Here is a 15,649-nt window from a genome sequence, read left to right as displayed (position 1 = left end):
TTTTGTATATATATATATATACGGCTTTAAAAAATGTAGCCACCCATTTTTGTCGTATACGAGGACATACCTGCCCTGCAGTTGGAGGAAACCGTCGGTCCCACATTTAAACAACGAAAATTTATTGTATAATTTCCATCAGCCGTCTCGTGCAGACAGAAGACAGCGAGAGAATCGACTGATTGCGCACGCAGACGTATTCGTTGCCTGTCTGGTGTCTTGTCCGAGACGGCGGATCCAGAACCCGACAGCGGCCGCGGCCGCGGCCGCCGACACTTGTTCTTGGATCCTGTTTTACTCTTCTTCTCGAGTTCCACTGAAAGCCATAAAAGCGATCATTTCCGACGGAGGGGAAGCTTTCAATCGCGCCTTTTCGACCTTTTCCTTTCGTCGCCCACCTTTCTTTTCTTTCCACGCTCTCCTATTCGCGTGCTTTGGCTCTTTCTCCTCGCGCCCACCAAGCACCATCGCTCGCGTACAAGCGCCAGCTCCCACTCCCAATACTACAAGCAAAACCCATCATAAACAATAATTGGAAGCCATAAAAACAGCAGATTTAGTGATCTCATCGCCACATATCATCTCAACTCCTCTCTCTTCTACCTGTTCCTTCCTTCCTGTTGGCGTTTTTGTCTTTGCGCTTGTCTCTCATAAAAAAAAATTGTGCTGACGATGGAGTTTCTGGCTTAAACTGAGGTTTTCTTCCTTCGGTACAGAGCTTTTTCTCGAGGTACATTCGATAGTTCGCTCGGGCATGTTACTTTTTTTCTTCAGGAAAGCGGAAATTTATTCTGAAGAGTTGAACTTTGAAATAAATTAGATATGAAGTAGTCTAGACGAAGTTGTTTGGAATATTACTGCAGGAGAGACAAAAGGATACCTCAATTTCACTGTTTATCAGTGGCCTCGTGTTTTTGATCTAAAGCTCTATCTATGTTTCAGGAATTTGTAGGAATCATGGAGAACAAGACGTGGTTGTGGAAGAGGAAGTCTGCAGAGAAGAACATTGAGGTTAGCAGTAATAAAATTTTATTCTTGACTGCTTATTACACATTTAACCCAACTAATGATCGGTAGAAGCAATGTTCATACTCATAGATTGTTGTTGTCTTTTTTTGTAATGATTTGCAATTTTTCTTTAACATGAAGAATTACTGATCAGACTCAGGAGATTGTTATCTTCTTTTACTGTAAAAATTTGGATCGTTTTCTTTAAAATATACTTCAGATCATGTCAAACAATTTTTCAGCTCTCATGAATAGACACATATGTTTCCTTCTTATGTTGGGAGTCAATCTGTAAATGTCTATGATTTCTCTCAGAAAGAGAAGAACCTGGAGTTGGAGAAATCTGTAGAAAGCTTGAATGAACAAGTAACATCGGCCCGCATCGAGTCGACTGCTAAAGATGACCTTTTGGCAAAGCAAGCAAAAGTAGCTGAGGAAGCAATTGCAGGTCAGATTTTTTTTCCCCCAGGACACTGAAACTACAGTATCATGAGAATAAACCGTGCTCGGTCTACTTGTCAGGATGGGAGAAAACAGAAGCTCAAGCACTTTCTCTAAAGCAACAATTGGATGGTGTTTTGCTTCAGAAGAAAACTGCAGAAGAAAGATTAGTTGCAAGGGATACAGAATTGCAAGAATGCATGCAACAGCTGCGTGGTGTTAAGGAAGAGCAGCAGCTGGTAGTTAACAACGCTTCCTTGAGAATAGCGAGAGAGCAGGAGAAGACTCGCATGCTGGAACAAAGGCTGGTCGAGGCAGACAAGAAGCTCTCTGAATTGGTCGCTGAAAATGGAAACCTGAAAAGGATTCTCGAGGCCAAAGAACAGTCGCTCGCAGAATTGAATGAAGCTAAATCAAAGCTAGAAGAAAACTTCACCGACGTGATGTCCAGACTCGATGCTTCAGAGAAACTCAATGCGTCTCTTCAGTACGAGGTCTGTATTCTTCAAAAGGAGCTTGAGATTCGAAATGAGGAACGGGACTTCAATCGGCGATCAACTGATGCTGCTCACAGGCAGCACCTAGAGAGCATCAAGAAGATTGCAAAGCTTGAAGCTGAGTGTCAGCGGTTGCGGGTGATGGTTCGCAAGCGTTTGCCAGGCCCAGGAGCTTTAGCTAAAATGAGAAACGAAGTCGAGGTGTTGGGTTTTGATTCATCGACCAAGGATGGATCTTCCATTGCTAAGAGACTTCATGCAATCGAAAACGAAAACAAGGTTCTCACAGAATCACTGACCAAGAAAACCAATGAACTTCAAGCATCGCGCATCATGTTGGCACGTACCGCATCCAAGCTCTCTCAAGTGGAGACCCAACTTGAGGATTTATCTAAAGGAAAAGCAGGCGGAAACGAAGATAATCTTAGTCGCGCAGAGTCATGGGCTTCTGCTCTGATCTCTGAGCTTGAGCACTTCAAGAGTGGGAAACCAACTGCGCCATCATGCAAAAGTGTTGCGGTATCAGATTTAAGCTTGATGGATGATTTTGTTGAGATGGAGAAATTGGCAATCATTACCGTGGATAAACATTTTGATACTTCACTCAGTGCCATTGCTGATAGCAATTCATGTGTCACCATTAAAGAATCCGAAGCAACTTGCAGGGATCTTGTTCCACTCATGGAAGTAGTATCCAGTTGCAATGAGGTAAATGAGGGGAAACAGTTCAAGTACTTGTCGCTCGAGAACTATCCTATTTGGCTTCAGGATATTCTGAGGGTTATCATACAAAAGCATCATATCATGCAAAAAAGCTTCTGCTCCATTCTTGAAGATGTTCAAAGTGCTCTCGGCAATTGGGATTCCTCCATTGTCGCGAAATCCTACAGCGAGAAAGTTATGCAAACCAAATGCACTTTGTCAGATTTCTTCGATGAAAGCATCACCACAGACTCACGGTCTGACTTGAAGAAACCAGTTTGCAAGCTTGTTGAACTAGTTGAAGGGATGATTCAGAAATGTAGGGAGAGCAAAACTGGTCAAAGCTTTTCATCAGGAAATGAATATTTAGCTCGAACATTTCTGTGGGAAATCTCTGATCTCACTACTGTTTTGCAGAATTTGATAGCAGCATGCAAGGATCTGTTGACTGATAAGATTGATCATCAAAAGTTGATAGATGAGGTTTCCTCAACACTGAACTTGATCATAAATCACTCCTTTTCAATTCAAGATGTTTCAGACATGAAAGCGACTATTAGAAAACATATGGTTGCAGATGAACTAGGCAGTGAACATGCGCTTAAATCTGTATCGGTATCAAATGCTCTACACATCTTGTTCAGAATGGAAGATATGGAATCCAAGCTGAAGGATGAAAATGTTCGACTGAACTCCGAGATTGTTAGCATCAAGTCTAAAAGGGAAGATTTAGAGGACATGCTAAAAACATCCGGGGCCAATAATGAAGCATTGAAAGCTCAACTCCAGGAATCAGAAGCAAGCATTTCCAATCTACAGAAAGAAATTGAAAATTTTAAGGAAGCCAAGGAGCAGATTGAAGAACAGATTGCAAATCAAATATCAATTAATGAAGACCTTGCGACTCAGTTAACACTTGCAAGGGCTGAATTGAATCAAGCTCTTCAAAAGTTTACATCCCTTGAAATCCAACTTGCACAGAGAAGCAACTGCTGTGAAGAACTGGAGGAAACTTGTCTTGAACTACAGCTAGAGTTAGAAAGGTGCAAACTACTGTCTTCATGTTGTGTTTCAGCTTTAATCTTAGAAGTTCCTCTGATATCAGTATTTATGTGTGACACAGAGCTTCATCTGAAGAAACTCCGAAGTATATCATGCGCCCCGAAGATAAGCAGCAAATTCCGACGGTAAGCTCTGTTACATCACTTGTTGAAATCGAAAAATCACAACCTAATTTTACTGGTAAAATTGTTAATTCACCATGCAAACTTGATCATGGCGTATCAGACATCTTAGTTTAACTTCAACCCCCCACATCTTAAGGCCGTTGAAAAATCTTCAATCTTGCAGGAATGTGATATAATTGCAGCTACAGAAAAACTTGCTGCTTGCCAGGAAACCATCCTAAATCTTGGGAAGCAGTTGAAAGCACTGGCATCAGCAGAAGATGGCCCTTTGTTCAGCAATGTATCAACTACTACTCCCAAGTCCAACAATCATCGCCTGCAATTAATCGACCATATGAGCAAAGAGGGTCATTCAGAGTCCTGCGATCCATCGGTGAGCGATGAAGTTCATATGTCACCAGAGAATCTTTCTGACAAACACAAAGGCAATCCTGATGAAAGAAAGCTTATGATCGCGGCTAAGAAACAAGATGCAGGAGCAAGTTTGCTGAGAAAGATTCTGATGCAAAGGAGACGAAAGGGCAGCACAAGGCTTGAACTTCCAGTGGGCGCTCAATAGCAGCTTTGAATCCTTCCATTAATCAGCAAGCAAGTATATTTTGTAAGAAAGATACAAGAATGGTTGAGGTTTAAGCTTCCAACTTAAAGATATCTTCTTTGTATGTAAATTTTCAGTTGTTGCTTTCTCTGGGTGTTAAATTGTTGATTGGGTTCTACAGATACTAAATATCCCGCCTTTAATCATCTATTTGTTGTCTTTGAAGACTGAGCAAAAAGGCACACGCTTTGCATTTCTACCAACTACTCGTTCTTAGTACAACTACTCTTAAACTTGATCGTACAAACAAATCTACCGGAATCAAACACGATCATATCAAAATCTAAACTTTGATCCATCAGATATCCCCAAGCCTCAAGCTTTCACCGGAATAACTCTGATCAGATCCAGAACCGGCCCGCAGAGTGCCCCCGGATCGCTGACACTCGTGTGGTAATACGAGCTATAGAATGTTATCCTTGTCCGGTTCTCCCTCGCCATGAACTTTAAGCTCGCCGTCGTAAACCCGCCCTTCGCCTGTGACTGGAACGGCACCTTCGCCGTCGCATTGCCGGCGAAGGCCTCCACCATCATCGACCCGTGGCACCCGTTCTTGGCGTCGCCCACCGCGAAGCTGAGGTTATATGAGCGGCCGGCCACGGTCCTGATCACCTGCGCGATCGCGCTTTCTCTCCCGGCGACCAGCTCGACAGCGAAGTAGCCGGAGGGGACGGAGTAGTGGGCGGCGTCGATGAAGCGTACGGCCTTCAGGGATTCGATGATCCAACCGGGGAGAGGGGAGGTGGCGTCTTGCTGCTTGGGAGGGAGGAGGACGCCGGAGGTGGAGTTCTTGAAGACGTGAGGGCCTTCTTCGTAGCCTCCGTTCTTGACGAGATTGTCTGCGAATTAAACAAGATTTGATCCATTGTTTACAATCAAAAGCGCATTTTGATTCAGTAAAAAAGAGAAGGAAAAAAAAGTTGTATCTTTAACCTCTCGTCGGCATGGGAGGGAAGAGCTCCTTGATCGCCACCGCGTCCAGCAGCGGGCCGCACGCCGGGTCTTCCTGCACGCCGGTGTTGTGGAAGATGACCAGCACCACCGCGGTCGTGGGCCGGAACCCCCACGCGTAGGTATCGGCTCCGGTGCTGCTGTACAGCGTCTGGATCGGGAGGTCGCCGGAGAGCGGTGGCACGCGGACCCGCAGCACCTCGTCCTGCGCGCACGTCCTCGTCGCGCTGAACGTGAGCGCGTACAGAGAGCCGGGCGTCACCGTCACGTTCTGCGAAATCGAAGCGTCGTTGCCGAGGCGGACGGCGTGGACGCCGTGCGCCACCGCGAAGTACATTCCCCCAGGCTGCGGCCCGCCGGAGACGTACTCCACCAGCCCGTGAATCGTCCAGCTCGGCAGCGAGTGCTTCCCGACGATGAGCGTCTTGTTGAGCTTCTCCTTCCTCGGGCTGATCTCGAAGTTGCCATTGGCGAGCAACCCTGCAAATCATTCACAACCGGCCCAACTTAACGATTTTTAACAACAAATACACTTCAACACCAACTCAAAACTCATCAATCAATCACCATCAACATCTCCAGCTCCCGCAAGATCGCTCAAGCACAAAACAACAAGACACAGAGCCAACCAGAGCCGAACACCACCGCCCATCTTCGCTAGCTCAATCAAAGTGCGACGACGGAGAGCCTCATTTATTGCAGAAATCAAGCTTCAAGTGCACCTCAAGAACAACTCTAACTCTACCGGCGTTCGCTACACGACAAGCGCGCACGCGGCGTGATTGGAGGCGAGAAGCAGGACCGCATCGGATCCTTGACGTGGAGGTGCACCAGAAATGGGATTTGCAGGAATCACGTTCGTGGCGCAGAATTCTGTCGGGGCCGCACAGGTCGTGTCGTCAGTAAAAGAGGCCTCGCCTCCTTCCTCGAAAGGATGGCAGGCGCATTTATCAAGCGACCAAACCTTGATTCCTGCAGAAACAATCTTAAGATAGAGTTTATGAGTTCCAAGATGAAGAAGATTATTGTAATTCCTGGCGGTGATCACTTTTCAAAAATGGTAATGGCTGATGATTTTGTTAGGGGCCTGCATGACAGCATGAGGCAGGTAGAGAGATCTGACCTCCTTGATCTTGCTTACTGCTCTTGCTCAAAGTATAATCCGTGCTCAAGAAACTTCAGAACAAACATTGATGATGATTCTTGAAGAGGCTAATAAAACAACCTTTTTAACGTGCCCATACCTAACTATTACAGCACAGAGTTATTAATTTAATTGCATAATTAATACCTAATTTATTACAGTAAGTAAAGGAACAACACGCACCTTGAGTTTCAGAACAACAGGCACCGCGAGTTTGATTTTAAGGATGGAGAGGAATACTGTTTATCCACATTATTAAACAAAATATCCATTTATAATGTGTTTTTAGCATTTAAATAACTAACATGGAGGTTAAGGAATTATAGCATTTATAGTAACATGTCCACAATTATCATCACAAATGTCAAGGAATTTTCATGGCAATACCTCATCATCGTTTACTTCATAATCAATAGATTATATCTATGAAATAATCAACTGTCGATATGCTATCTGAAATCTACAACCACTTGATCACATAGATATCTATTACATTCTGAAACCACAAGATGAGTTTGATACAAACATCTCAAATCTAAATACAATACATAAAAGATGTCATGAGAAGAACAAGTGAATCATATTGATTCGTAGTCCGCAGGTTCATCAAGCATCAACTAGATTGACCAAGTTTGACAACATGTTGGAACTAAAAATTCGAAGATAAATATTCTTAACATATTACCATCCAACACTGGTCCAACTTGCAGCAAGTTTTGTAATTTATGGACAACCGTGAGGCGAATATGCGGAAAACTTTAGTTAACAATCAACAACTTGCGACTATGAGAAATTAAACTAGCCTCTGGGTTCGAACAAATCCAAAGTGGTTAGTTATTCACAGTATTAGGATCTTCAGCAAGATGTTAAGGATTACATTAGCAACTATAGGTGGTACAAGGTGGCAATTACCAAAGGTAATCAAAACATGATGCAAGTCCAACCATATAGAACAAGATGTTGATTCTATGTCGTGGCATTCTATCTGGTAACTCCAAGATTAAACTACAAAAACTGAGGGAAGAAGTCACAGGATCTTGACCTTATCGGTTTCTAAAGACGCTGCAACTTCATCAGGTACTGTAATGTAGATGATGCAGTGTTGATTCTACCATATGACTAGCCTTCAATTGCCAACACAAAAACAAAAGAAACAATGAATGAATGCTTAAGCAGTATCAAAACAGCCGGTGAGCTTGTTGAAGTTGAATCAAACCACTGACAAACTATTTTGTATCAATGCATCTCGATCTCATCTCATGTTACAGCATTGAAGCTTTCCTGCTTGCAAATTGTCCCACAAGCAGACCATTTGTCTCGGGGAATGGTAATGTGCAGTGTAGTAATCATTGATGCATCCAAACTGGCAAAACTTGAGACTATGTATGTATTCAACTCTTCTGGACTTATTGAACTGCTCAACCCACATGACCATGCTCACATCTTCCATTTTAAACAACTGCACCAAATAAGAAACCAAGCATCATATTGAAAAACCATTCGTCCTTCATCTGTTATGCTTACACTTTAATAGTATAAATGAGAAGGCAAAAAAAATTCTTCAAGGGAGAAAAGAGCAACAAAGGTAACCATCCTGGTCACTGAAGGATCATAAGCAGTATAAATGTTACCTTAATAAGAAAAATAATATGCTTACCCTCAGTTTATGTTTCTCAAAATAAGATATGATAAAAAGGGACCATTAGCATATGGTGGATAGTCCTCTTCAGGCCATTCCTGCAATGGAAGGATCATACTCATAAAAGTCTGTTCACTTGATATTGACATTTCAACTAGTTAGATAATATCTTTGATTGATCAAAAATAAATGTTTTTCTTCCTGTTGTCCATATTAAACCATTCATTCTATCATTAGTGGATGTTTGAATGACCAAAGGAGAAGATACTTTCTTAATCCTGTTTAATCTGATCTGGAAATTCACAATAAGACTCAAAACCACTAAACAGAAGTTAAAAGCGAAGTCAAATTCTTGGAAGCAATAGGTGGAGAAAGTAAGAATAAGAATGTGAATACAAGAGAGGTGTAGGAAATTTCACGACCCAATGGATCTCATCTGCTCATCCAATTTATGCTCATACAATCAGTATAACAATGAAGTTTCTCCGATCCAATAGATTGGGAAATGCTAAAGATTATTAAAACACCTACATGTCTGTAATTTGAATTTACCTCATATGTAACTGCCCCTTTCCCTTCTCGTAAAGGCTTGTGGTGGTAGCTTATGTTACCAATATACAAGCTTTTCTCACTGGGAACTTTCTTGACTTGGTTCATCACCGAGTCAATTCTAACAAAGGTATCATCGTCGCATTTCATTATATAGTGAGCAGAGACAATTCAAAGCTATAGCATAAAGGAAGCGGAGAGAACACCTAAAGAACATTGGAATTATAATCATCTAGGATGTGGAGCAACAAATCCAGAATGACAGAATATAGTCAATACAAACCCCAAATTCCATATGGCAACAGTCTTGAGAACGACAAGATCATAAATATCGAGAAAAGGCATAATTACAATGTCACCAAAGAACTCAGGCTCTTTCTTCAACTCGATGTTTACTTCCTTCCTTCCATGCTGTTTGACCAAGGTTCTGTAAGTCAACAAAATCTGAAAAGAAAGAAATGGACAATGAAAGACACAGTAGCTAGAAGTTTTATCAGAGCAACAAAAAAGCGAGCCACCATATTAGAAGACTTCTTCACTGCACGCATCCAAGATTTCCTAACAGCCATCCGTTCTGCAAAGTGATTTTACCTGCATAAAGGATGCCAATGAATACTTCAACTGGTCCATCAGGAAATGGTGGCGCTTGCCATTCTGTGGACACTTCTAGGTTCTTCTGTGGATCTAAGCTAGGATTGATGTTGGAGATGAACCAGCAAAAATGTTATGCACATGAATATCCCCATTCACTGACAGACCAGTTGCATCCTCAAGAACATAAGCCTACAAAGAACATCAATACCAAGATTAACTTCCCATCACAACATCAAGTAGGGCACTTGCAACTGAAACGACAGTGCGATAGGGAAAAGAGGTGACATGTCTACCATCAACATTGACATGACAACCTTCCAGCCTAGCACTGAGAGTAAGAGCAAACAACTTGTCTTCCACAAATGGATATGGCCAGTCCATAGATATCTTTTTTGTGCAAGCAACTTCTCTCCTTCGTTCAAGATCGTAATTTCAAGGGTCGCATTCGGCATGGGCTTGGTACGGCTTCCGAACAAGGGTAATGTGAGTACCCTACGTCAGGCCGCAGGGGAGCAACATCACCTTCCCCCGTTGAAGGAACTCCTCACCGGAGAGTATGATCGAGTGCGGACACTTCTCTGCGTCCGGTTCTCCGTCTTCGCGGCCATAGGCTATGCAAAAGGCGCCGCTTTTAGTTCCTTGAGCAGCTTCTGCCCAGCCTCCCACGCGTCCCTCGAAACCTTGTGAAGGCCAGAGAACGGCCCGCTGCCAGCGGCAGAAACGTTGATGAGGAAATCAAGCCCCGATACCGACATCATCTTTCTTGGCTCAGACCGGAGGCTGTTGCCGGCAGGTTTGCTGGCGGAGCCTCTGAGGCGGTGGGTTCCATGCAAGGGACGAAGCGACGGCGGCAAGGCAAACCAACCCCGAATTCCCGGACGCTTGCGCCGATTGCGGACCGGTTAGCGCAAGATCGGAGAGGAGGCGGAGATTGTGCGGCCCGAAAAGGATGCTCTTTTGGCGTTTTTATCCCATTTCCCAAAATTATCATAATATTCAATTATTGTCCAAAATACATTCAATTATCACCCCCTTTACCGCATCCATTATTTTATAATATAATATTTTAATGGCTAATGGTCATAGAAAAATTTCGTAAAATCTTCCATAGACATGCCGTCCGATTTATGGATTTCTAATTCGAACTCTCGAAATCATATAATTTGAGCTCGGCCCACTCATATATATAGGTTTCTTTAACTTTACTAAACAAGTATGGAAGGACTCCATATATAAGGTCTTCCAACCTTTTTAGCTTAGCTAAATACATACACATATGCATTATTAGAACGACAACAAAAATAAAGAAAAATAATTTGAATTAAAACACAGAACTCAACAGATCATGGCCGCGAGAATGATACGAAAGGTAAAAAAGAATAGTTACGAGTACAATTCGATCAATTTTTTTTTTTTCATTTAAAATATCTATTTTTCATTAAAGATGATACATAGATTCTCATAATATATAATACCTTTTTAATTATCAACAAATTGTATCGATGGTCTTAGTGACAGATAAGGTTGTGAGATCGAGCATGATGATGAAGACGACGGCGTTTAAGTTGAAAAGGAGAAGAAGATCCACTTGTAATATATGCTACACCATTTCGACTAAAAATATAAAGAAAACTCTAAAAGATTAGAACTTATAAGGTACCATGTGAAAATTTATGTTGGAAAAAAAATTGAATATTTCAATGACTTCATGATTATTGAACTTCAAATAGATATTTTTGGAGAAGAAATCACTAGATGTGAGCTTGCAATAGAAGATGGAGAAACGGATGAACTTGGACAAAGTAAAGCATTAAGGCTAAATTGGAAGAAGGTGAGGAGAGCAAGAGGGGCTGAACAAATTGTAGGAGCCTAGGAGGTGATGACATAGCCGATAGATTAGATCGGTTAGTTCTAAAACAAAGGGGAATTCAAAGACACAAATACAATTAAAAATAAATAAATTTTTTAAAAGACCCTTCATATTCTCTAATTATTTGATGGTCGGCTATAAATTGATCTCGTAATTTATCTCTCTTGATGTAATCTGGGAACGAACTGTGAAGAACGCATGTAATAAACATAATTACTTTTTATTACAAAAGCTTAGACATGACCACCATTAACACTAAAAATATCATTGGATAGGTAAAATGGAGACAAAGTAAGAAGACACAGAGGAAGAAGAACAGGAAGGAGAGGTCACCCCTCGATGGATATTGATCTCAAGATAATTAAACAAAGATTTGCCATAACTGGTAAAGAAATAATTTTTATTATATTTTTTGTCAAAGAAATTTCATACACATGTACATATATATAATATCCACTTTAGTTAAGTTCAATTAACTATCCAAACATTAAAAACATATATATATATATATATATATATATATATATATATATATATATATATATATATATATATATATATATATATATATATATATCCTCTAACTAACTCGACTAGTTAGATCTAATTAATTAGCCAAACAAACTGAAAAAATCCAAGTTATTAACAACTTTTACGAACCCAGAACCCCACCATTTTTGCCCACAATACCAACGATACTTTCATCCTCTTCTCCTCATCATCTTCCTCCCCGTTATCATCTTTGTCGCCATTGTCATCATCATCATCATCCATCTCTCTGCAACTCTCTCGATCCACAGCCAACAGATGGGGAGGAGGAATACTGTTGGACTCCTGGTCATCCAAATCTATGCCACTCTCCAAATAATCAACGCCAGCCATGGCCAGAGCTTCAATCGAAGAACCCATAGATGATCAGTTAGCCTTAATTAGACTTTATATATATATTCTCTAGCTCGCTTTATGGAATCAATGCAACTCCACCGATCGATCGATGATCGAAGAATTCAGGTGTTAAAAATTTTGCTCAATGAAACCAACTGATCACGAGGTAGGATTATTTATAGGCAAGGATATTGATTAGTTGCATGCATGCATGGCTGACCAAACAATACATATAAATTTGTTTGTGGAACTGAAGACATGTTTGACTTGATGATTGTCTAGTGTAGTATTTTTTTTTTTCGAATTCCAAGTCATCGTTCAATTGGAAAGTGCAAATTGTATAAAATAATGGGTATGTGAATCATGTGAACTTGTGGATAATATTAGTTGATCGATTATGTCATTAATGATGCACGAATGGAATCAAGTAGAATTTTGCGTGAACGTGGTGAAAAGATGCACTTAGAGGGAGACGCATCGACACAACTCGATCTCTCTCTCGTGTGCAGTATTTCAATGTAATTTACCTTTATGCCCTTGGAAATTAAGTAAAATTTGATTCAGAATAAAATCAAGCGAAATATCTTAAAATCAAGCGAAATATCTTCTCATATAGTGACCGTTTCATGATTTAGACTTTTTGCCAAATCAACATAATTTAAAATTTATAAAGAAAATAAATACAGTCAAAGTTTAACTAAATTAACAAGCTACTAAAGTAGCTGTTGTGCGATTTGAGTTTGATTTGACGTTGCGTGATTGTTTAAATTTTTGTATATTTTTAAATTTATTTAATTGGTTGATTCATATTTTTCGAGAGAGATTTGTTCACGTTCAGCCTTATTTATAATTTAATAATTAATTTATAAAACTTATAAACTTTTACTTAAGATAAAATACATTAATTTTTTTGCACCGAACCGAAGATATTTATACTTTAACATAAATAAATACAATTATAGAAGATAAAAAAACAATCATTAAATCAGCATCACTAATTAATTCTTCTGGTTCACGCACGGTTTGCGGTCAATTTTCAGGGTCCGGTCAAAAAAGCATCTAGCGGCCGGATTGCTTCTAGACACCGACAAGCCTTCTGGTTAGGCTTTCAAAACCGCGTCCAGTCCGGTTTATGGATGAGTCAAAACCATCGACCGGTTTCAGGAGATTAAACCAGTCAAGGCACCGCAGCAGTGGTCATATCATATGCTACAACGAATCCGTGATTCCGTACGTAGGCAATGAACACATGATGACCAAACCACATCCTTCGACTCTTACATTAATTTCTCTTCTAAATGTAAATATATAATTAATTCTACTACGCATTTATTTTAAATGATAATGATGCTGAGGTAATAAAACATATATCCATATGGTGAGTTTTTGACTCGTCAATTGGGAGTCTGAGTGATCTGCTTCAGAATTTGGTTGACATAAACTCCACATAGCGTTCCAAGTCTGACCTACCATGCCGACATGACTAGTTGAGTCGTCGACCTCCCGACTTCTCGAACAGTCTGATTTGTCGAGCTGATCTCTCGATTTGCCGATTTTTTGACTTATCGAGTCGATTTGCTAAACTATGAGGTTGCCGGGTCGGCAGGACCGAGTCCCTTAGTCTGGGTTCTATTAACTGAGTTTAGTCGGACACAAGTAGGCATGGGACATGATCTCCACTCTCCTATATTTTCTTCTCCACCTCTCATGATCTCTCGGGGTAACTCATGCTTATAAAAAACCAAGTATATATACACTGAGGAGGCTCTCTCTAACTCAACCTTGTTTATTACTTTGTACCTTTTCATTGAAACACCGAGAAGACTTAGGCATCAGAGTTGTTTCACTGGGGCAACTACCTGTGAGCCATTTGATGTTTGTCATTCTTGGCAGATTTGACTTCGTCACGAGACGAAAGCGAGGAGAACATTTTGACATATCGCTCTTGGTTGTAATATGGATTTCTACAGCTATATCACTGTAGAGGTGTGTTTGGTTGGGGGTTATTCTTGAGAATCTTGGTTATCCATCCAAGATTATCAACAAAAATCGTGTTTGATTTAGGTAATCGATGATTCCTGAGTAATGTTCCATGCCCGACACGTAAGCAAAAGGGGCATGCAACCAGGAATAGGAAAACCTCAGAAAATTGAAGTTTTTCTTGATTTCGGGGTTATCGAATTTCTTTTACCCAAAATACCCTCGTATAAGAGAAAAATGTGATAAAAAAGTAAAATGTAAAGGAAAAAATGGAAAATATAAAAAAATAAAAAAAACGTAAAAAATTTTGAAAAATAAAAAATCATTACAAAATAATTAAAAAATAAAAAATGGTAAAAAAACTTTAAAAAATTAAAAAAATAGAAAAAACATTAAAAAATTTAAAAATATATAAAAAACATAAAAAAAATAGAAAAAACGTAAAAAATTTTAAAAAGTAAAGAATAAAAAAATGTTAAAAAAAATTAAAAAAAATTTTTAAATAGGGAAATGTAAAAAAAAACCCTGAAAATTATAAAAACCTAAAAAATTAAAAATTAAAAAGTAAAAAAAATTTTAAAAACTTTTAAAAATTAAAAAATTTAAAAACTAAAAAAATAAAATATATATAAAAATAAAAAAAGTGAAAATATAGTAAAATATAATAGAGTTTAAATAATAATAATAATAATAATAATAATAATAATATTATTATTATTATTATTATTATTATTATTATTATTATGTATAGTTTGTTTCGTAACTAAGGGTAATCTACTAAAATATTAAACTAGGCTATTCATTAAAACCTTCTGATCCGGCGGTAAAGACGGGGGACCCCCTTTGAGGGGAGCCAATGACACGTAGAGGTCAAAAGTCAAAAGGGTCAGCATGAGGTCCGACCGATCGGAGAAGGGTTGGGTCGACCGACCGAACGGGTCCGAGCGGAATCAAAGACAACCCGACGGGGAGTCGGGTTTCCGACGCTCGTGGTGAAAAGGGTCGCCGGACCGAGCGGGTAGTCCGCTCGGCCGAGGCATAGAGCAACACGGGCAGGAACAATATCAGCCGAGCACCCGACCGGGAATCTCCTCGGTCGGGCCAACACCTACGCCAGGTCGGAAGTAATGTGCCTGTCGAGCGGCTGGATGCTCAGCGCGGGGAAAAAGGAGACAAGGACAAGGGGACATGGGGGAACATCTTCTAACAACAGGCATGTTCGACGACCAAGCCATACGCAGAATCCTACGACGGAAGGTTCTGCCGTCCCATCAGAGAGGTGCTCTGACTGTAGCAGTATGGTGTTAGGCATGCTCCTATGGTAAGCCCATACTAAGGTATGGTGAAGGACACGTGTATGCCTCGGTAGGTGTACATAAGCCTCCCCACAGCTCTATATAAGACCCCTCAGACTTCGCCAGAGGTACGCAATCCCTCATCTTTGGAGCCACTTCATCGTTTTCCTCTTGCCTGACTTGAGCGTTGGAGGGTCGTCGCCGGGAAACTACTCCCGGCCCGACTTCTTTGCAGGTAGCGCCGGAGATTCGTTCAGCCAGTTGAAGACAGCGGAGAGCGCCGCGTTCCCAGCGTCTATCCACTCATCA

At 40.5% G+C, this 15,649-nt stretch overlaps 2 protein-coding genes, 1 long non-coding RNA gene and 1 pseudogene across 4 annotated transcripts; 1 reads left to right on the top strand and 3 right to left on the bottom strand.

The window, feature by feature from the left end:
* Positions 1 to 365: 365 nt before the first annotated feature.
* LOC121970629 lies at positions 366 to 984 on the bottom strand. The gene is made up of 3 exons (XR_006108994.1): positions 881 to 984; positions 604 to 791; positions 366 to 503 (listed from the first exon to the last, which is right to left on the bottom strand). It is a non-coding gene; the product is annotated as an uncharacterized LOC121970629 (long non-coding RNA).
* On the top strand, positions 588 to 4,503 carry LOC121970627 (filament-like plant protein 7). Of its 2 annotated transcripts, XM_042521450.1 has the most exons (6): positions 588 to 730; positions 943 to 1,011; positions 1,324 to 1,456; positions 1,531 to 3,691; positions 3,772 to 3,835; positions 3,999 to 4,503. In XM_042521450.1, the coding sequence occupies exons 2-6, from the start codon at positions 958 to 960 to the stop codon at positions 4,392 to 4,394; spliced, it is 2,808 nt and encodes a 935-aa protein (XP_042377384.1). In that variant the 5' UTR covers positions 588 to 730; positions 943 to 957; the 3' UTR covers positions 4,395 to 4,503. The 2 variants fall into 2 exon arrangements, with proteins under 2 accessions (XP_042377384.1, XP_042377383.1); XM_042521449.1 differs by having other exon boundaries at positions 711 to 1,011.
* A 98-nt stretch (positions 4,504 to 4,601) lies between these two features.
* LOC121970628 lies at positions 4,602 to 6,583 on the bottom strand. Its single transcript, XM_042521451.1, has 3 exons — positions 5,952 to 6,583; positions 5,367 to 5,864; positions 4,602 to 5,272 (listed from the first exon to the last, which is right to left on the bottom strand). The coding sequence occupies exons 1-3, from the start codon at positions 6,034 to 6,036 to the stop codon at positions 4,749 to 4,751; spliced, it is 1,107 nt and encodes a 368-aa protein (XP_042377385.1). The 5' UTR covers positions 6,037 to 6,583; the 3' UTR covers positions 4,602 to 4,748.
* A 793-nt stretch (positions 6,584 to 7,376) lies between these two features.
* Positions 7,377 to 9,918, bottom strand: LOC121972639 (annotated as a pseudogene).
* Positions 9,919 to 15,649: the final 5,731 nt, after the last annotated feature.

Source organism: Zingiber officinale, chromosome 4A (assembly GCF_018446385.1).
Source record: "Zingiber officinale cultivar Zhangliang chromosome 4A, Zo_v1.1, whole genome shotgun sequence".
In the NCBI taxonomy this organism is placed as follows: Eukaryota; Viridiplantae; Streptophyta; class Magnoliopsida; order Zingiberales; family Zingiberaceae; genus Zingiber; species Zingiber officinale.
This window is presented reverse-complemented; position numbering and strand designations above follow the sequence as displayed.

What these genes read in the sequence shown, in the direction of transcription:
- LOC121970628 (XM_042521451.1), bottom strand. Translation starts at nt 6,036, where the DNA reads ATGGGCGGTGGTGTTCGGCTCTGGTTGGCTCTGTGTCTTGTTGTTTTG. An exon ending in GGGAGCTGGAGATGTTGATG is followed by an intron (nt 5,865 to 5,951) that starts GTGATTGATTGA and finishes AATGATTTGCAG; the next exon opens with GGTTGCTCGCCAATGGCAAC. An exon ending in CCCTCCCATGCCGACGAGAG is followed by an intron (nt 5,273 to 5,366) that starts GTTAAAGATACA and finishes TTTAATTCGCAG; the next exon opens with ACAATCTCGTCAAGAACGGA.
- LOC121970627 (XM_042521449.1), top strand. Translation starts at nt 934, where the DNA reads ATGTTTCAGGAATTTGTAGGAATCATGGAGAACAAGACGTGGTTGTGG. An exon ending in CTGCAGAGAAGAACATTGAG is followed by an intron (nt 1,012 to 1,323) that starts GTTAGCAGTAAT and finishes GATTTCTCTCAG; the next exon opens with AAAGAGAAGAACCTGGAGTT. An exon ending in AGCTGAGGAAGCAATTGCAG is followed by an intron (nt 1,457 to 1,530) that starts GTCAGATTTTTT and finishes TCTACTTGTCAG; the next exon opens with GATGGGAGAAAACAGAAGCT.